Here is a 22,464-nt window from a genome sequence, read left to right on the forward strand (position 1 = left end):
TAGTCATTATGCAAATGTTTTCTGTTTCTATGCCTAATACTAGTTAATCTTTGGGTGATCAAATATGACGTATACAATTAGCTATTATATGTTTAATTCTAGTAGTTAGTATATATGTTAGAATACACATAATTATTATACTTCCGTTTTGTGGAAAAACAAATGTACTAATTTTTGTTTGTTTGTGGAAATAAAGATCCTGTTTTGAAATTACGTTATTTTATTATTTCTAACTCTAATATTTTTATGATAGTTTTGATCATCATGTCGAATTTGTCGAAGCTTGAGTTTGTGGCACTTGATAGCTCCGGAAAAAATTACCTATCATGGGTACTCGATGCTGAAATTTACCTAGACGCCAAAGGTCTTGGTGCCACGATTACTCAGGATAATACAGCATCGAGTCAGGACAAAGCGAAGGCAATGATTTTCCTTCGTCATCATCTGGATGAAGGATTGAAGGTTGAATACCTGACAGTGAAAGATCCACTTGAATTGTGGACTGGTTTGAAGGAAAGGTATGACCACATTAAGGTAACAGTATTGCCCAGGGCTCGTTATGAGTGGATTCACTTACGGTTACAAGATTTTAAAACTGTATGTGATTATAACTCTGCTGTCTATAGAATTACTTCCCAATTGAAATTATGTGGGGATAATATAACTGACGAGGATATGTTGGAAAAGACTCTTACGACTTTTCATGCCTCCAATTTGGTATTACAACAACAGTACCGTGAAAGGGGTTTTAAAAAGCATGTTGATTTGATATCATGTCTTCTTGTGGCTGAGCAGCATAATACCCTTTTATTGAAAAATCATGAAGCCCGTCCCACTGGAACTGCTCCATTCCCGGAAGCGAATGTGGTAGCAACACATGGCCCAACTGAAAGAAGACAAAATAATCGGGGCCATAATAATGAGCGTGGGCGTGGCAGGGGCAAGGGACGATATAATAATCGTCGTGATGGTGGCCACCATAAAAGGGAGAACAATATGGGTTATCAAGGCAATCCTTCAAGGAACAACTGTCATCGTTGTGGTTTGAAAGGTCACTGGAAAAATGAATGCCGGGAGCCTGAACATTTTGCCAGGCTTTATCAAAATTCCTTCAAAAGAAAGGCAAATAGAGGTGGTGCCTCTTCTGCTAATGCCCGGGTGGAGTCACACATGACTTTAAAAAATGACGATGAGGCAGGGCCTTCACGAAAATATGATGATAATGTTGAAGCTAATTTGGCTTTGAAAGATGATGATTTTGATGGGCTTGATGATATTACTCATTTGGAAGTTGAAGACTTCTTTGGAGATCAAAATTGAGATTTGATCGTTTCACTGGAGAATGTGTTATGTTCTTATTTTTATTTATGTGTTTTAAGTTGTCCTTATGTTGTTTTATTTTCGAGAAGTACTTAAGTTCTCTATGTTGTTTTATTTTCAAGGATTAGTAATTAAGTTTTATATTGTTAGTTTCCGTATTTCTTATGATGTATTTTTGTTTTTATGAAGATAAATAAAATTCCCCAGTCTTTAATTGGATCCAAGATGAGTAATGGAGATATGTGCCTTTTGGATAGTGCTACAACTCACACTATATTAAGAGAAAAGAAATATTTCTCTCATTTGGTTATGAAAAAGGCTTGTGTTAATACAATATCTGGTAGTACAAAATTAATTGAGGGCTCTGGAAAAGCGACCTTATTACTACCTGGAGGAACAATATTGGCCATTAGTAATGCACTATATTGCAGCAAGTCTCGAAGAAACTTATTAAGTTTCAAGGTTATTCGCCAAAATGGCTATCATGTTGAGACTGCCAATAAAGGAAAGGTTGAGTACCTTTATATTATTACAATGAAAGCTGGGGAAAAGTTTGTGAATGAAAAATTACCCGCACTTTCTTCCGGGTTGTACCGTACAAGTATTGGTGCGGTTGAAACACATGTTGTAGTAAATAAAAGGTTTAATGGTTCTAATGATTTTATCATTTGGCATGACCGGTTGGGCCATCCCGGTTCTAGTATGATGCGCAAAATAATTAAGAATTCACATGGGCATACTTTGAAGAACCAAAAGATTCTTCAATTTAAGGAATTCTCTTGTGCTGCTTGTTCTCAAGGAAAATTGATTATTAAACCATCAGCAACTAAGGTTGGCATTGAATCCCCCGCATTTCTGGAACGGATACAAGGTGATATATGTGGGCCAATTCACCCTTCATGTGGACCATTTAAATATTATATGGTCTTGATTGATGCATCTAAAAGATGGTCACATGTGTGCTTATTATCAACTCGCAATATGGCTTTTGCGAGATTGTTGGCTCAAATAATAAGGTTAGGAGCACAATTTCCAGATAATGCGATAAAGAAAATTCGTCTTGATAATGCTGGTGAGTTTACATCTCAAGCCTTTAATGATTATTGTACGTTCACGGGAATAACAGTTAAACATTCCGTTGCTCATGTTCATACTCAAAATGGTCTGGCAGAATCAATGATTAAACGCCTACAATTGATAGCTAGACCATTACTAATGAGGACAAAACTTCCAGTTTCGGTATGGGGACATGCTATTTTGCATGCAGCGGCACTTGTGCGTATAAGGCCAACCAGTTATCATGAATTCTCCCCATTACAATTGGCTTTTGGTCAGGAGCCAAATATTTCCCATCTTCGAATTTTTGGATGTGCGGTATATGTTCCAATTGCTCCACCACAACGCACAAAGATGGGTCCCCAAAGAAGGTTGGGGATATATATTGGGTATGAATCTCCTTCAATTTTAAAATATTTAGAACCGATGACTGGAGATTTATTTACAGCAAGATTTGCTGACTGTCATTTTGATGAATCAGTATACCCAACATTAGGGGGAGAACATAAGCAGTTGGAAAAGGAGATAGATTGGAATGCATTATCACTATCTCATTTAGATCCTCGAACAAATCAATGTGAGCAAGAGGTTCAAAAGATGATTTATTTGCAAAATGTCGCAAATCAACTGCCAGATGCATTTACTAATCTTCCAAGAGTTACTAAATCTCATATTCCAGCTGCAAATACTCCAGTTCGAGTTGATGTCCCGATAGGACAAACGGTTAATGCAAATGAGTCCAGGCCACGTCTGAAACGTGGTAGACCAATCGGTTCCAAGGATAAAAATCCTCGAAAAAGAAAAGAAATAAATGATCAAGATGATCATCATGTGAGGGAAATTGCTCAAGAAGAGGCCTGAGACATAATAAATGATAAGCCCACAGAGAAGGTCCAGATACTTCAAAATAATGATAGTGAAGAGATCTCGATAAGTTATGTCTCGACGGGGAAAAGGTGGAACCGAAATGATATTGTGGTCGACAATACTTTTGCATATAATGTTGCTGTTGAGATAATGCAACAAGATGAGGATCTTGAGACAAAATCTGTTGATGAATGTAGACAGAGAAATGATTGGTCAAATGGAAGGACGCAATTCAAGCAGAATTGACTTCACTTGAAAAACGTAAAGTTTTCGGACCAATAGTCCGAACACCTGAAGATGTCAAACCAGTGGGGGTACAAATGGGTGTTTGTGCGAAAACGCAATGAGAAAGGTGAAGTCGTAAGATATAAAGCACGACTTGTGGCACAAGGATTTTCGCAAGACATATTCTCCTGTGTGGATGCAATTACCTTCAGGTATCTAATAAATCTGGCAGTTCGTGAAAAGCTTAATATGCAACTGATGGATGTTGTCACAACCTATTTATATGGCTCATTGGACCACGATATTTTTATGAAAATCCCTGAAGGATTCAAAGTGCCTGAAGTATACAAAAGTTCGCAGGAAACCTGTTCAATAAAACTTCAGAAATCTTTATATGGATTGAAACAATTAGGGCGGATGTGGTACAATCGTCTTAGTGAATATTTGCTAAAGAAAGGACATAAAAATGATCCTATTTGTCCTTGTGTTTTTATAAGAAGGTGTGGGTCTGAATTTGTCATAATAGCTGTGTATGTTGATGACTTGAATATCATTGACACTCCTAAAGAGCTTTCAAAAGCTATAGAGTGTTTGAAGAAAGAATTTGAAATGAAAGATCTAGGTAAGACAAAATTTTGTCTTGGCCTACAAATTGAGCATTTGACAAATGGAATATTTGTCCATCAATCAACATACACTGAAAAGGTTTTAAAGCGTTTTTACATGGATAAATCACATCCGTTGAGTACCCCGATGGTTGTGAGATCGCTTGACATAAATAAAGATCCATTTCGACCTAAGGAAAATGATGAAGAGCTCATTGGAGATGAAACTCCATATCTCAGTGCAATTGGGGCATTGATGTATCTAGCTAATAATACCCGACCAGATATATGTTTTGCAGTGAGTTTATTGGCAAGATTCAGCTCCTCCCTAACAAAAAGACATTGGAATGGTGTTAAGCATATATTCAGATATCTTCATGGAACAATTGATCTAGGATTATTTTATTCTTATGAATCCAAGTCAGATATGGTCGGTTATGCAGATGCAGGATATTTGTCTGACCCACATAAAGCCCGATCTCAAACAGGCTATTTATTTACATATGGAGGTACAGCTATATCATGGCGTTCAATGAAACAAACAATAGCTGCCACTTCTTCAAATCATGCGAAGATAATAGCCATTCATGAAGCTAGTCGGGAGTGTGTTTGGTTGAGATCAATGACTCAACATATTCAGGAAATGTGTGGTTTTCTCTTGAAAAGGGATATTCCAACTATATTGTACGAAGATAATGCTGCATGTATTGCTCAACTGAAGGGAGGATACATTAAAGGAGATAGAACAAAACATATTTCACCAAAGTTCTTTTTTACTCATGATCTTGAAAAGAAAGGTGAGATAGATGTTCAACAAATTCGCTCGATCGATAATTTGGCGGATCTGTTCACTAAAGCATTACCAACCTCGACATTTGAGAAGTTGATATACAAAATTGAAATGCGCCGTCTTCGAGAACTAAAGTGGTCTTTTCATCAAGGGGAGAAAATACGCGCTGCACTCTTTTTTCCTTGGTCAAGGTTTTGTCCCATTGGGTTTTCCTGACAAGGTTTTTAACGAGGCAGCAAATAATGCGTAACGAGGCACATTATCGGACATCCAAGGGGGAGTGTTGTAAATATCATAATGTGGATGTCCATAACTTCTAGGAGTTAATTCACTATTATGTGCACCATTATGTGTAGTTATACCACACCTCCACTACTCCCTAATTCATCTCCCACAACCACATATTCTTCCCACCTTCTCAAGGGGTTAATGTCATATTCAAGACAATCTTGTAACCCCCTCTCTATGGAGTAGTATAAATAGAGGTATGATATGTGATGTACTACACACTTGAAAGAAAAGAAGAAAGTCATCTTTACATTGTTTTATTCTATATTGTTCTCTTGTTCTAATATTTTATATTGTTACTTTGAGCTTGTTTTATAACATGAAGAATATTATATGTAATTATTCAAAATAATTAGACTAGGAAGATCGTTAACGCCTAACGGGATTGAGGCATAATTGGAACATAATTAGACCAATTTGCTAACTGCAACAATATTATTGCCCTTTCCTCAAAAAATATTATATACTCTTGTATGATTATTCATAATAAATAAAATTAATAACATGAAAATAAAGTGAATTATTCACTACAATAGATTAAACGGAAAAGGGTCAGATTTCGCCTTTGTACTCTCGTAAATAGGGTTGTTCAAAACCGTACCGCCACCAATAACCCAACTGTAAAATTGGCTTATTGGTAGTAGGTTATCGGATTAGTGGTTGGGGAATGGATTAAAATTTTGTAGTTAACGGCTTATCGGTGCGGGGGGCGGATTACACAATTTTCTTATTGGGCAAACTGTTTACCCATTAAGAATTTATCATATTTATATTTTTACCCCTAAACATATAAAATATGTATTGTAAACCTAAAACACTAAAATCTAAAGTTAAAGCACTAAAGTGAAAAGTCTGAAGCATCAGTAATTATCTTCGGTAAACTCTTCCATTAACCATAAATTATTATTATTATTATTATTATTATTATTATTATTATTATTATTTTGTGTTGGAAGTTACTATTGCAGTAACTGTGGTTCCAGAGAAAGGTGGTCAAGTGATCACCATCGGAAGGGTTGAGATTAAACTTGTGGATTCTTAACTGTAAAGTCCTGCCCTGTGGCTATGGGGCTTAATTGGCTTCCTAGTTGTTAAATTATGAATAAAACGTTTGTCTTTCAAGGTTAAAAAAAGATAGTAGTTACGTAATTTAACCGATACACCGCTAGATAACCGTCCGATAATTGCTAACCTGATACCGAACTAACCGATATCTTATCGGTTGGCTAGCGGATTAGTCTTTTAAAAGCCGATAACCGTTAAGCCGGAACGTTAAGCGTAGTTATCCGCCCAATCCGCCCGATAAGCAGCCCTACTCGTAAATAAGCTATATTTTTCATTTGTTATTATTTTTTCATCATATTTGCCCTTGTCATCCAACTTTAAGGTCGTGTACTCTTAAAAAAAGTCATATGTATCCCTACTCCACTAAATCTCATGTCTCACCTTAATTTTCTTATGTGGCTTTTTTTCAATTAAATTTAATCACTCATTTAAACTCTTTTAACCCGTCTATCCGGCCTGACCCACTAAAAAGTAAAACCCAACCATTTTCTTTTCGTTTCCTCTTCTTGTTCTTCTTTTCTCTTTTCAATACTCACTCAAAGCTTCAAAGCTTGTTCTTTGATGATGGATTAAAGCTATATTGGTTCGGTTTTAAATAAAGCTTTTAAGACGTTTGTTCTTGGTCCGAGTTACCATCCGTTTTGCTCAAGCTTCTGTATTAGTTTCAGTCCAACAAGTGAATTTTCAATTTTAAGGTCCATTTTCGTGCTTTCCTTTTATTTCACTTTGTTCTTGTTGGTCTACGAAGAGGTTATTGAAGTAGCTTTCTTTTGATTCATGAACACCTTTATGTATTACTTCATGTGTTAGCATGTTTAAATCTCTCTGATGGTTAATCATGTTCCATTGCTTACTGTCAATGACAAATGGTATTTTTTAGTCTGTCGTGGGTCGTGCGGGTAGGTTAAAAGAGTTTAAATGAGTAGATTTAATTGAAGAAAAAGCCACATAGGTGCCACCAAGGTGTCACATAGAAAAATTAAGGTGGGAAATGAAATTTAACGGAGTAGGGATGAATATGTTTTTTTAGAGTATAATGACAAATATGGCCCTAAAATTGAATACAACAACAACCCAATGAAATCCCACAACGTAGGGCCTGAGGCGGATAGAGTGTACGCAGACCTTACTCCTACCAAGGTAGGATGGCTTTTTTTGAAAGACCATCGGCTAAATAGAAAGCATAAAAAGAGGTCAGATAAGGCTAAGAAATTCAAAGCGATATGGAAATGAAAATAACGAAAGAGATTAAGCCATGATGAAACAGTTTGCAAAGGGACAGTAGCTACCACAGATAAAATAAGATAATCAAAGTACAGGAAATAACAGTTAGTAGCAGAAATCAAAGCACAAGAAACTATAGCGTGATTATGTGACTACTAATATGAAAGGATAAATGAAACTATCTACTAGCCTTCTACCCTAATCTGAGTCCTTCATACCCTCCTATCTAAGGTCATGTTCTCAGTAAGCTGTAAATGCGTCATGTCATGTCTAATCACCTCTGCTCAAATTAAATGACAAAAAAATATGTTGAAAAGGTACAATGAAGGACAAATATAATTTAATTGTGAAAGTATAAGGACAAATCTTACACCAAGGTGTAAAAGATTTACATCATTATCTTTGATTACAATACAATATCATGACAGAATCAGTCAGCAAATACGGATAGGTCATACATGTCCACCTGGTCCATGAAATATTATTTTTAAAATTTTCACTTTTTTTCTTCTCTTTGACAAGACCCTTTCCAAGAATTGCTGGTGCAATTTTTGATGATAACACAAAGTAAATAGAACATTAGAAATAACTCAATTAGTTAGTGGAAAATCATGATAGTGGACTTCAATCTACAAATTAAATACTCCCTGGTGCAACTTTTTTTCTTTCCTTTCCAAGTTGATCGACTCAAGTTTGCTTAGGATGACAGCAGATTTCTGCAAGGAATAAGATTTCTTATCCCATGATTACTTTACAAAAAGTAATGATTCCAGGAAGCATCAACAGTGAGCAATAGTAGAGATTTTGTTATCGACTTTCACAATTTAATTTATTCTTGAATGGAAAGACTATTTCAACTATCACAACGGTTACAACGATCGAAGAAGTGCATGAGTAGGACAAGGCAACAATATCGCTACTCCTTCACGTACCACTCTTCTCAGTACCGGTCCTCCATCTTTCTCAAGAATAGCAATATTGAGAAACAGGGAATCGAATTTCCAAAAGAAATATCACCACTGCAAACACTTACTTTGGTTAGGAAAGAAAGTGTTGCACTGATATTTCTAATTGCGAGGTGTAGGGGAACCTTTTTAATCCCTCTATGACTTGTTTGCTCACTGGTAGAACCACACAAATATTGAGACCTTTCTTCAGTCTTCTGCCAACCTTGTTCTTTAGTTTGCATAACATTTATTTATTATGCTAACAATATTCCTTTCATGTTCTAGTCTTTGACCAATATGCAGAGAACTACATTTCTCAAGCGATGTCATTGCTTCAAATGAAAAGACACATTACAGAGAACTACTCAAGTCCAGTAGTTCCCTTCTAAACATTTGAATCTACCCACGTCTTTGTTCAAATGCAAGACCGAGAATTTGTAAGGATTTTAAAACTAGCGAATACATAAGACAGATTTTCCTCCGGACCATCCAATAAATGAACACAGATAGATCATTCTGAAATTTTCCTCTATTGGGCGTCCAAAATAGTCATTAGATTCCTTAACCAAATCAGAAGAAACGTTGTTTTCCTGTTCCCTTAATCAAATTTAATAAACGACAAAGTTTTTATATCTTCAAACCGAATATTATTTGAAATCAATCGGTGAAGTTTTTATATCTTCAAACCGAATAACAACAATGAGAACTAGCAAAAATTTTATATCTTCAAACCAACTAACGTTACTAAATCGGTAAAGCTTTTATATTCGTTAAACCAAGTAGTAACTTTGAGTAGAAAATCATGCAGACTTTAATCTCCAAAAAGCAGAGTAGAAAACCACAAAGATTTTAGTCTCCAAAAAAGTAGCTTATTTATTTCTGAACAGAGTATTTTTTTTTTTTAAATCTCTGAAAATAGTACTTTTTTTTTAATCTCCAAAAATAGAAAAGAGATGAACATGGGTGCCAAGTCTGAAGTGATTGATCCAAGATCGAGACTCCACTAAAGAATTTATTGAATCCAACACAAAAAAAAAAAAAAATCCATTAAAAAAAACAAAAAAAACAATTAACTGCTTGAAAGTAGAAATAAGAAATAACATCGAGTTTGTTTAATTGACGCTCATAAGTCGCAACGACTCTTTTTCGTAATATGAGCAGTCACGAAGCGGCTTTGTAAATACATAGTCTCAACAAAAAATTTTAGCATCACAAAGTGCACGGTTCAAAGTTCTTAAATACTTGACTTTCAATCCTTTGAAAGATATCGAAGTGCTTAGGCCGAATGCGAATCTAGTAGTTCAGTTGGTTGGCTACCTGAACTTTTACCTTGTTAGTGACGGTTCAAATTCCTACGTTGTAATCCCCTCCCTCATTTCCCCTTCCCCTACCCCATATAATAAAAACATTTAAAAAAAACGAAAAGTATGCGAAACTTTCAATTTTCTCTTTAAAAAAGAACATTGTTTCCTGAATGGCTTAAAACGACGTAAATTAAGAGATGACATCTCATGGAATATAGCTTTTCAATCTCAACCATTGTTAATTAAGAAAGTTAGGCCAGATTGAGAAGTACAAATTCAGATGACATCATATACAAGACGTCAACCACTATGACAACAATGGGTAACTAGCATCCAGAGTACTTGAGATATTTAACACATCACAGTACTTCCTTTTTCTAACGGCCATTCGGTAAAATAATTTCCTGAAATTTTAGTTCTCGAATACAGAATATAAAAAGAATGTAATTTTCTTAAGATTGTTGTCAATCTGTATTCGAAAAATAATCTAAAATCAAATCTGAAAAGAAAGGAAAATAAATTCGAGCCCACTGAATTCACCGTGTTTCTTTAAGGAAATAATTCCCCTCAAGTACCCGAGGTTATGGAATATATTCTCTCAGGATAGAACGAATTAACTCACCAGCGTAGCAGTACCTCAAACCCCGGTGAACGGCGAATACAAAAGATGGCAGCAAATCAGACAGAATATATTTGAAGTTTAGAAAAAAAGGAAGAAGATAATCAGAATTTTCATAAGAAAAATCTAATGGACTAACCATTTATGTAGCCATTTGGGTAGAGTTAACTGTTAAGTGAAAGGGTGCAAATCAAAGTTGCAACTTTTCGGTTAAGTTGCATCTTTGTAGAAATATTACCCATTGAACTTAACTAAAACCCAACAGAAGATGACTTAACATTGCATTGCATTGCCTGTGATATTTAAACCAAGTGGTTGTGGATGTTATTGATGTTGTATATTTGTTTTGTTCATAATCCATTAGAATCGATTAATCCTGTAATCAATAATAACATACTCAGATGTACGGAGACATTAGCTCTCTAAATTTTGTTACTCCTATTATTAATTGCTGAATTTATATATTTATTTGCTTTGAAGTAGGAATAAATTACCATACACATTTTGATTTATTTTTTTCAGCAATAGACACATTTTGATTATTTTTTTTCCAGCAATATACGCATTATTATTAAGTGTAGCATTAATATCAGATGGTATTTAAATTATAGCTGGTCATGGGTCGGTCGGACGGGTGAGCGGGTTAAAGAGTTTAAGTGAGTGAGTAATTTAATTTTTATAAAAAAAGTCAAATAGGCACCACATAAAAAATTTAAGGTGGGACATGAGATTTAACAGAGTAGAGATGAATATGATTATTTTTAGAGTACATGGCAAATATAATCGTAAAATTGAATGACAAAAACAAATATGTTGAAAAGTATAACAAATGACATATATAACTTATTTGTGAGAGTATAAAGACAAATCTTACGCCAAAATCTAAAAAAATTTACACCATTATCTTTGATTAAAATACAATATCATGACAGAATCAGTCAGCAAATATAGATAGGTCATACATGTCCACCTGGTCCATGAAATATTATTTTTAAAATTTGCACGTTTTTCTTCTCTTTGACAAGACCCTTTCCAAGAATTGCTTGAGAACCTTTGTCCATTTACATCGCTGACCTTGTCATGCTCTACTTCTTGAACAAACTTGTGTAGAACAAGCTTTTGTCATCAACAATTTTTCCAAAAGCTTCAACTGAAAGTTTGCAAATTTTTAGCTGCTATAAAAGCCTTCTCTTGGCAAACTACTTGAAACAATTCAAACACAATAAACCCTCTTATTTCTTTTGCCTAATACTCTAAAAATATTGCAAACATGCTTTCTCTTTCAAAAATGCCTTCAACAAGATCAGTGCTATCAGCATATACAACTTTAACTGCTTCAACAGTTTTTGTTAGAACTTTAGTCTCTGAAGTTCAAAACATGACAAACCAACTTATACCCAAAAATCTCCAAGACAAAATATTGTCAAAAGTTGGAATCTTTATGGGAAATTTCTCTTCCCAAACTACCCTCATCATTGAGGAACAAAATGGTTTCACTCCAAATGAACTCTTTGAAGCTTCTAAATTATACTTAGGTACCATAATGTCACCTTCAGTTCAAAGAGTCAAAATTTCCAAGGCAGAAAAAGAAAAGAAATTTTCAGTCAACATTAGTAAAGATGAGAAAATCATTGATACATTTGAAGGAGTAGAACTCATTTGGGAGCTGAAAATTGTGGAAAATCAAAAGACAAATTGTGATGATGGATACCTTACTTTAGAAAAAGCGGACCAGATATGGTATGAACTCAGTTTCCTTAAGGATTACAAAGAAATGGTGTTGAACACTTATTTGCCATTTGTTCTTGAAAGATCAAACGCCATAAAAGAGGAAAACAAGGTGATAAAACTGTCACCACTTGGGAGTTACTGTGGAGAAAGTGTGAATCTTGATCATCCATCAACTTTTGATACAATAGCAATGGATCCTGAAATCAAGAAAACACTAATGGATGATTTAGAAAGATTTGTTAGGAGAAGAGATTATTATAGAAGAGTTGGCAAGGCATGGAAAAGGGGATATTTGTTGTATGGACCACCAGGAACAGGAAAATCTAGCTTGATTGCAGCTATGGCTAATTATTTGAAATTTGACGTATATGATATGGAACTTTCTAGCATGCGTTGTAACTCTGATTTCAGAAGAATGTTAGTCTCTACAAAGAACAGATCAATTATTGTTATTGAAGACGTTGATTGCACCATTGAGCTAGAGAACAGAGTTGATGGATCACACAATTACAACAATAGTGAAAGTCAGGTGCGTCCCAATTTATGTGACACTTTGTCAGAAATGATACAATTCTATATTTCGTGCTAATTTAACTTTAAAAGTATGACATCTTTCTATATTTGAAACTCTTTTTAACTTTGAACTTCATCTTTTACTCTAAAAAATATGCTTTTATAGCAAAAAAAAATGTCAAACTTAATCAAACACTGGTATATAAAATGAAACAGTGGGAATACACTTTACACTCCACAAGATTTTGTCAAGTTTATTCATTTGAAAGGTTGACACCACTTTTCTTTTTCATGGACAGGTTACACTTTCCGGGTTGCTAAACTTCATAGACGGGCTATGGTCCAGTTGTGGAGATGAAAGAATAATTGTGTTCACTACCAACTTTAAAGAAAAACTAGACCCTGCATTAATAAGGCCAGGAAGAATGGACATGCACGTTCACATGTCCTATTGCACTCCTAGCGGATTCAAGATCCTTGCTTCCAACTACCTTGGCCTTAAAAATCACTGCAAATTTGGTGAAATAGAAGAGCTTATAACTGAACTGAATGTGACCCCGGCAGAGATTGCTGAAGAGCTGATGAAAAGCGACGAAGCGGAAATTGCACTTGATGGACTAATTAAGTTCCTCCACAAGAAGAAAGATGGTTGCAAAGAGAAAATTGTTGTAGAAAATGAAGTTGTTGATGAGAAAGGTGATGAAATGAAGGAAGAAATAGAGATTAAAGATCTGAGGAAACGTAAGGGGAATTCAAGGAGGGGAGGAAGAACCAGGCGTAAAATTTTCTGATGTTCTTGGTCTACAATTAATTTTGTCAAGCTAGAAAATTACTTATGCACATGTATTTAGCATTCTCATACTCTATTGTAATATGTCCGAATAATTTTTTTAGTCATGTACCTAGAGTTGAAAATGTCCAATATTCCTTGTCTTCGGTTTGGATACTGAAAAAAAGTTGCACGAAAAGGAAAAGGTATGACAAAATATGCAATTTAGAGTTATAATGCATGCTGCAACCAAAAAACAGCAAAGAGCTCAAATAGTTCTGATAGACAGAAATGGTTAATTGTTGATTTTAAGGCATGTTTTCAAAATAGGTATAATCAATGTTTCATAATGATGGTGTCCGAACCAACTTGCACACATCTCAAGTGTTCCTCCGGGTACCTATTACTTCCCACCAGCAAAGATAGCGGGTCGCCGCGTGCCGGCCGGGGGATGGACTGGGAACGGGACCCCGTGCCCAGCCCTCAGAGCCAATCCTTTTCCCGAAGCTACGAATCCATTTTGCCGACTTCCCTTGCCTACATTGTTCCATCGATCAGAGGTTGTTCACCTTGGAGACCTGATGCGGTTATGAGTACGACCAGGCGTGGACGGTATTCGGTCCTCCGGATTTTCAAGGGCCGCTGGGAGTGCACCGGACACCACGCGACGTGCGATGCTCTTCCAGCCGCTGGACCCTACCTCCGGCTGAGCCATTTCCAGGGTGGGCAGGCTGTTAAACAGAAAATATAACTCTTCCCGAGGCTCCTGCCGACGTCTCCGGACTTCCTAACGTTGACGTCAACCGCCACGTCCCGGTTCAAGAATTTTAACCCGATTTCCCTTTCGGAGTACATAGGATCACTCTGTGACATAATAGTGTGATTTGGTATCTAAGAAATAAGAGATGGTATTGCTACATCTCAAGAAATAACATCTTATTCACATCCAATGGCTGTATTTTCACTGTGAAGGATGGAGCTAAAGCATTAACTCATGGACCCTATTTGGCATGGATAAGCCCCTAGCTATCCTAAAGTGCCCAGACTCGTACATCTCTTCCACAAGAAAACTAAACTCACCCATTGGCATAGGACAGAAAATGAGAAAGGAGATATAAATAAGAGATTTACATACTAGTGAAATGACAAGAGGTATATTTAACACTGGTACACAGAAAAACTCTTGTTTTTCCACAAGAAACTCCACGCCTTCCCCAATTTTTTCCGGGAGGTTGACTTGCACAATGGCTTTGAATCTTCAGTAGGCATGCACAACGTCTCCGTCTTTTCAACCTGTGTCTGAGTTTGAACTGTTGACGGTTCTCTCTGTCTCTGCTCGCGAAACAACATCAAAAGCTTCTGAGCTTTCTGCTTTCCTCTCATAGTCCCATTTACTGATATCGACACCAACGAAGGTATCACTCCTTCTTGAAGGACCATTTGGCTGCATTTCTCGTTTCCATTGCATAATATCAACATGCAAGCAGCAGCTTGCTCCTGTTCTAAAGGCTCTCCAATGTCCAAAACGGTTGCAAGGCTACTTATAAGACCAGGAGACGACATTATTTCGTCCCTTGCAGATTTACTTAAAGATAGGTTTATAAGGACCGCTATGCATTTTTCTGTTGTATGGTCATCCGTATATGACATAAGGGTTTTCAGGCAATCGAGAATGCCGGCTGAGAGGAGGTGGGGTGTATTTGTTGGATTACTGGACAGATTAAAAAGTGCATGGAGGGCATCCAGTTTACTTTGAGCATCGGTCTCACGCTGGAGGACTCCGACCAAGAATGGAATGGCTTCACCAGAACCAATAACAGGCTTGGCTTCCTCGAGGCAGGAAAGATTCAGGTAAAGGGCAGTAGCTGCACTGATGGCACTAGAAGTGGCAACCATTCTTTCCAGCAAAGGAAGCACACCCGCCGCCAGCATCAACTCCTTGTTCCTAAAGTGCAAGTTGGAAACATATCAGAAATATAGATACTTCTCATCCAAGCATAAGAAAATGGGAAGCGCATGGAATTTTTTGAATACCATGCTAAACATGCACCAAGATTCTTTTAGGCATTAAAAAGTCAAGGAAGTACTCCACCTAGGCAATAGAATACTATGGTAATTATAGGATAAATATCACCTATTTTGATGCTTAAAGAGGGCAAATGCTAAAGGATATTTAAGAAGTCATGCTAAGCAGGGCCCATGTAAGATACCCAGCTTAATTTATTTATATATTTGTTTATTTATAAATTCAAGCACTTGCTAACCTAGCTTCATCTCCTTTAAATGATTTTTATTCAACAAACAAGATTGTCGTCGTCTGAAATATTAACTTGCGTTATACATAAGCAAAAATGAAATTGTAAATTCACCTTAATTGCTGAAGCCAATCCATCTGAACATCCTACCTAACCACTACTCAAAGGAGAAGAATAGTACCAAAGCATGTACCATGAAAAGACAGTTCAAGAACAAAGCGAGCAAGTAACAAACTGTACTTAATTGTTTTATAAGCTGAGATCGGGAGATGTATGACGGTAAAAAACAGAGAAACTCGATTTCTCCAGAAAGATGCAGTTGTTAAGTCAGCAAATAACTTGTGGGCCAGTGACAGAAATTAAGAAATTCAAAGCTATTTGAATTGCGGGAAGCCAATCAGTGGCGGATTCAGGATTTTCACTTAGGGGGTTCAAAAAAAACAACAAAAGCTAAATATAAAAAATAGTGTTGTTTCTGGGAATAGAACCTAGGACGCTAGTGATAATTTTGAACATCCTAAACCACTTGAGCTAACCTTTTGCATTTGTTTAGGGAATTCAAAACTATATATATGTACATAAACACAGAAAATCTATCCTCTATATACACTGTAATTTTTTGCTGAGGATGTTCGGGTGAACACCCTCACCACCCTCTAAACCCGCCTCTGATGCCAATGCAAGTCATCAGAAAGGCATAAGATTGTTTTGACAGCTGGACAAAATAAGTACTTTATTCCTGAGCTAGAGGTCATTAGGAAAAACTGATCTGCGACTTTACAACCATAATAAAACACAAGAACACACCTGTTATTATTGACACCAAGGTTGAAGAGGGCCATGGTTCCGATTTCTTGAGCAATCTCATTCCTGGTTTGTATAGCACACTCCAAAAACCCTAGTAGTGCTTCAACAAAGCCATTTGCTCCCATATAAATCCTGATTTCTTCATCATCCTTTAGCAGATGCCTTATCTGTTCTACCACTGTGCACTTTTTCCTGAAATCTTCCCCTTTGTTTAAGACAGCTAAAAAGTCCTCATATCTATCAAAAGCATTGACTTGAAGCTCCTCATCTTCTTGCACACATTCATCTACTTCATTTCCTTCGGCCTCCTCAATGATACCACTATCTTCCAAAGGAACCACCTTGACACCTTTGAACTTGCAAGAAACAATACTTCCTGTAGATTTGGAATTCGCGGACTCACTTTCAGATAAAGCCAGTCTCCAGTAGTTGAGATCAAGGGATTCAGGTGGGCCATCTGGAATAGGAACCCCATTTTGTTCGCACCAACTAGCAACTAAACCCTTCACACAATAATTAGGAGTTAAACCAAGGTGAGGGAGCTCCTGCTGACTCTTTGGGCACGAATTATGCCCATCACTAAACCACTTCTCAATGCAAATCCTTTCATATGTTTGCCCAGAAGCGATTATCACAGGGTTATACATTAACTGTAACGATATTGGACACCTTAACTCTTCAGGAGGAACAGGCATCTGGTCTGACCTCCTAAAGTTAGGTTTAAAATTAAAAGAACTAAGCTTCGAGAGTTGCCGGTCAAAAGCATGAATATTATTGCTTACAGCTCCAATACCATACTCGAAGGATCCTTGAACTGTGGGTGAACAAGGTGTTGAACCCTGTGAATCATTGTCGTCTGATAATTCAGATCTAAACAACTTTGAGTATTTTCTAATGAGAGTCAAAAGAAAAGCAACAATTGACTCTTTCCTTTTATCCTCTTCTGCCCTGGCTCGTTCAACGAGCTTTTTCAGAGCCCTTCTTTCTCTAAGAGCAGCTCTTGAAGAAGTTATACCAAGTCTGGTAGCAGCTTGGTGAAAAGACTCAAGTTCATTGTTGTCATTGCCATTGAATTTTCTCCCCTGCTGAAGCAATGTAATTATCTCATCACCAACTTGCTTCTCCAACGGATCAATCGAGAACTCAATTCCCTGAAGTTCATTTAGAACTTCAGATATCTGAAAGAAAAAAAAAAAAGAGGTTACCATCAGAATCAAAATGCGAAACAGCCAAGAGCTAATGGCCCTTAAGAAATGATTTATGAGCAAAACCTTCATTTAGTCAAATTGACTAATGGCACTAACACAAACTCATCTCCTCCCCTTCCAAAAAAGGGAAGAAAAAAGGTCTCCACCATCACATTTGCACAAGAGTATATTACCTGAGAGCCAATACTTTGTGGTACTATATCTTCAACACGCTTTAGACTGTCTTCAAGAGCAGATCTTGCTCTCTCAAACTTCAGAATTATAGAGTCCCCTGTTATAGCCTGAAAACAAAGACATTTCAATAAATATAAATTGTGAAAAGAAAAAAAAAAAAAAACTAGACATTTCCGTAAATATAAATTGTGAAACAAGAAACTTTAGGCAGAGGGAGAAGGGAACCATCAAGAACATTGTAATTATTAAGCAAAAATCGGGAGCAGCTCTTTTCACTACTTCTGTTTGGTAATAATCATACTGCATGAGCAAATAAATTATAGTTATATCTTAGGAATAACACTTTTACATTGTTTAATTTTTCACGTTAATTAAAGTGTTTCATTTAGAAACTATTACCAGATATTAACAACAACTACTACGCCTCAATCCATATACAACATACCCAGTTGGATCCCACAATGTGGGGTCTGGTACGCCTCAATCCATATTATTCTATAAAAAAGAAATCTTGTTATGTAGGAGCCAACCTAAGGTACATCACCAGAGGAACACGAAGGCACAATAGTTTCCCTTTTAAGAAATAAATACTAAGTTTAAAGACTACCAAAAAACCTGTTATAAATATGGACAATCAGAACTATAAAGGTAGCAACATTACCAGGTAAAGTTTACTGCATTCGGCGCAATGCTGAAGAACATTCTTTGTTTTCTCAAGGGCTATGTGCAAAGCACATAATGCTTGAATACCAGATGTGCTTCTTGGTCGTGCAGCTTCTAATTCAGGAAATATTCCCAGCACTCTTGCATATATAGCCGATAAACTCTTGCACATTGCTCCATGTAACTAAATTGACACATAAAACTTCATTACTTACAGAACAATGATAAATGAACATTGACAAATCCATATAAACATCCAAAGTGATTTTATTTCAAAAAAAAAAAAACTTGAAGAATTTGCCTAGTTGTAGGCCTACATAGATCCAATAAATTGGAAAACGAAAACAGCAGGTTCAAACAATAATTAACAAGCTAATCACAACAATACGTGTTCATAAACATACCTTAGGCTCACCAATAGATAACAAGTTTTCCTCAATCTCAGTATTCTCCATCATCAAAATAGAATAGAATATTCAACTACCTCAATCACCTGTATGATAGAAGCAGCAAATGGATTATTACATGAACATAATAATTATAAACAACAAATAAGCAAAAAAATCGGCACAAGGGAAAGTGCAAGACCAGATTTTGCAATAAGAGAACTAAAAACAAGGTCAACAAATGATGGATAATCTAAATACATAAAAACAATAATATCAAAGCATAATATTAGTGGTTCAAACAATTCATGAAACCATCAAATATATATTAACCTTTCTAATCAAATTAAAGACAAAAAAAGGAGAATTTAGATTTACAAATGAAGAAACAAAGCTTTTAAAAGCAAGCTAGGATCCATAAATATTGACAATATACAACAATAATTATGCCTAAATCCCAAACTATTTAAAATCATCTTATATGAACCCTTAATAGCCATTTGAATCCTTTTCATCTTAAACTTCATCAATATATATGATTAGAAATACAACATAAGAATAAAAATGAAATATATTTCATATGCAAAAATTATACAATAAAACTTTATGCCAAAATGGGTTTTATATACAACTTCATATTTACAAAGAATCAAGAAAGAAACATATAGTGCAAATTATGTATTATTAGAAAAGAAATACATACAAGAAATAAATGAAGAGCAACCAAGGAGGCTTCATTCAAAAGCTCTAAGGAATCCAAGAATTCAACAATAATACATTTAATGATTTTTGTTAATTAGAAGGAAAAAGAGAAGCTTTATTGTTCAAGATCTTAAAACTTTGAGAAAGAAGGAAAATCAAGACAATCTTGATATTATATTAGATAGTGATGGAGAAATAAACAGAGGAGGAAGAGTCAGCTTTTTATTGTTAATAACAATAACTAAATTATAACAGCAGAGGCAAGAAATGAGTAGATATGAATGAATGCATGTGAGGAAGTACTACTTTATTAATTTATTTATATACTGTATGATTTTCCTTTTTACAACAAACTACTTTACTATATTAACGCATAATCCGTTTCAAAGAGTCAAAAAGATAAAACAACATCATTTATGATCAGACTAGGGAAATAGAAACTCAATTAATTTTACGGAGTCAAAAGGATAAAACAGCATCATTTGTAATCAGACTAGGGAAATAGAAACTCAATAATTTTATGTAACAACGCAATAGAAAATTCCGCTAAATTGTGAGCTAACATATTTTAAGATCTATGAATATATGCATGAATTTATCAGCCGCCAAATATCTTCACAAATAATTTCTATGTCATGTAAAATTATTATTTTTCTTTATTACGGTTCATCACATTTTTTAATCAGACAAGATTCACACCTTTGACCATCCATTTCAGGTTAAATTTTATATTTTTATTATGATAATTTTAATATCTTAATTTAACGTTATATTTTTTTCATAGATTTTTTATATAGTAACTTCTATTTCTTAAAAGTAAGAGATTAAATTCATGACGGAAAGTTAGATGGATTAACTCTTTACGCATATTATCATTCTTTCTTATATTAAAAAAAAAAAAACATGACGTATAATTGAAAGGGAAAAAGATGGTCAGGGAATATTTTGAAATAATATTCAATTGTAAGATGTAACATAATTTATAGACATATACCCACTTGCAAAGTGGAACTTAATCAGTTAATTATTTAACCATTATTGAGTTACAATTTATATTTAACCAAAAAAGAGGTTTATAAATTACAGGACGATGTTGTCTCCCCGGGCCGACATTTGCTGACCTCCGAGTTTGTCGGTAAGCCACCTGTCAATAGTTGTACTGTTAATTTACCCTTTTACCCCTACATCATAGTTTAAAACAATGATTGGTATTTTACACGTCAGAAAACCTTTCTTTTTCTCTTAGGTACAGTTTTAACTGAGTTAAAGCTATTAATGGAAACGTGATTTTAGTTTATGATGTGTAAATTAGCTACTAATACCTGCTTAATAGGTACGGAGTTTAAAAAATATAGGAAGACTTTTAAAATTTGTTGTCTAAAAAAAGAAGTTTTAAGTTAAATTATTTTTAAACATAGAAATGTATTATTCTTTTTGAGACAGACTAAAAAGAAAGGTTTATCACATAAATTGGGACAGAAGGAGTACTATTTAACAATGACTTATAACACAAAAAAAAAAAAAAAGTATTAGTGCAATTAAATAGATAAATATTTTTCTGTTGCTTCATTCTTTTCTTAATTTTACCTCCTGTCGAATTTATTACTCCAAAATAACTTCTACGTGTTAAATAGATCATCTGAAGAAATAATTGTTTGAATTCAAGATCGTAATCTTTGTTAGTCAAAAAGGAACTATTTATATCACTTTGCAGACGCTAGCATAATAAAAAGACAAAGGTAATAAATTTTGTATATTCAACTTGCAAAGCTTTTGCGTAGTAGACATGTACAAAGAGTCAAAGAAACAATTTAGGTCGTTCTCTCATATAAGTAACTTAGTCAGTGACATATGATGTCATAAATTATGATAACATTAAAATTATGTTATTAGGATGTGTAAATTAGCTAACAACGACTGTCAAATAAAAATTGTACAAACCACAATTTAGTTGTATTTCTTTTCACTTACTATTCTTTGACACACACAAAAAAGTGCTAGTGCGATTAGACATAATTAGAAAATATTTTTCATAGATTGTATAGTTCGAAAATAATGTTTAAATTAACTATTATATTTGTCATTTATATTATTATTTTTAGTAAAACTTTAATAATTCCGTGTATGGTGTATCCCATACCTCAAACTCGATTCTCCCTTGACTTTATCATTCCTTAAGAAGACAAAATAAATATATCATAATATACTTCAATTTATTTATAGGACAAGTTGTTAAACTGCTTTGCCTATTTTATACTTGAAAATTCAAAGATTCAACCAGAGACTAGTGGGAGTTTTCCTTTTAATGGATAGAGACAAACGAGTGTGATGTATGTGATATTTTGCACCGTTAAAAGGATATGGTGCAGCGAATGGAACGGTTCTTTTTTTAATCAAAAATTTCAGAGTCAAATCTTATGTATACAAAAATAATAGCGACCGCTTTCTCGGAATGGCCCCTACATATGCGAATCGGGATATAATCGGGTTCTGATACAGTTACGGAACACGGGGAACCGAACAAAAAAATGTGATATTTTGCAGCCACTTACAAAGGTGAGGGCATTATGGACATTACAGCACCTAATTTCAAGGAGCATCTTGCTGTTGTCTTCAAACGAGGAGTACGGAACGAACCTACTAAGTTTAAATTGTCAGATCACAGCTGGTCCACGTGGTCATGTTTTTAACCATTTGATATAAATTTGATTTAAATTCTCATATCTTTGATCCGTAATTCACGGGTCTTCCGTAAATGTTCTTAAAAAATCGCAACTCTATCGTCTCAAATTATTTATTATTATTTTATTTTACACGTTAATTAGAAAATATTAATTGGAGAAAGTATTTGATTAATTATATCCTTATTTATATTATAATCTTTCTACATTAAATGTTTACTTTATTTATGTATTTCCTCTATTAATGATAAAATTCTAATAAGAA

General features: G+C 34.9%; 3 protein-coding genes across 3 annotated transcripts; 2 read left to right on the top strand and 1 right to left on the bottom strand.

The window, feature by feature from the left end:
• The first annotated feature begins 264 nt into the window (after positions 1-264).
• Positions 265-1,320, top strand: LOC132639684 (uncharacterized). Its single transcript, XM_060356119.1, has one exon. The coding sequence runs from the start codon at positions 265-267 to the stop codon at positions 1,318-1,320; it is 1,056 nt and encodes a 351-aa protein (XP_060212102.1).
• A 10,239-nt stretch (positions 1,321-11,559) lies between these two features.
• Positions 11,560-13,742, top strand: LOC132641263 (AAA-ATPase At3g50940-like). Its single transcript, XM_060358187.1, has 2 exons — positions 11,560-12,570; positions 12,854-13,742. The coding sequence occupies exons 1-2, from the start codon at positions 11,581-11,583 to the stop codon at positions 13,343-13,345; spliced, it is 1,482 nt and encodes a 493-aa protein (XP_060214170.1). The 5' UTR covers positions 11,560-11,580; the 3' UTR covers positions 13,346-13,742.
• A 489-nt stretch (positions 13,743-14,231) lies between these two features.
• On the bottom strand, positions 14,232-19,813 carry LOC132641262 (U-box domain-containing protein 45). The gene is made up of 6 exons (XM_060358186.1): positions 19,520-19,813; positions 18,835-18,923; positions 18,429-18,614; positions 17,767-17,874; positions 16,386-17,563; positions 14,232-15,268 (listed from the first exon to the last, which is right to left on the bottom strand). Exons 2-6 carry the CDS (start codon positions 18,886-18,888, stop codon positions 14,482-14,484), a joined length of 2,313 nt encoding a protein of 770 aa, XP_060214169.1. The 5' UTR covers positions 18,889-18,923; positions 19,520-19,813; the 3' UTR covers positions 14,232-14,481.
• Positions 19,814-22,464: the final 2,651 nt, after the last annotated feature.

The sequence above is a fragment of the Lycium barbarum genome, chromosome 5 (genome assembly GCF_019175385.1).
Source record: "Lycium barbarum isolate Lr01 chromosome 5, ASM1917538v2, whole genome shotgun sequence".
NCBI classification, from domain to species: Eukaryota; Viridiplantae; Streptophyta; class Magnoliopsida; order Solanales; family Solanaceae; genus Lycium; species Lycium barbarum.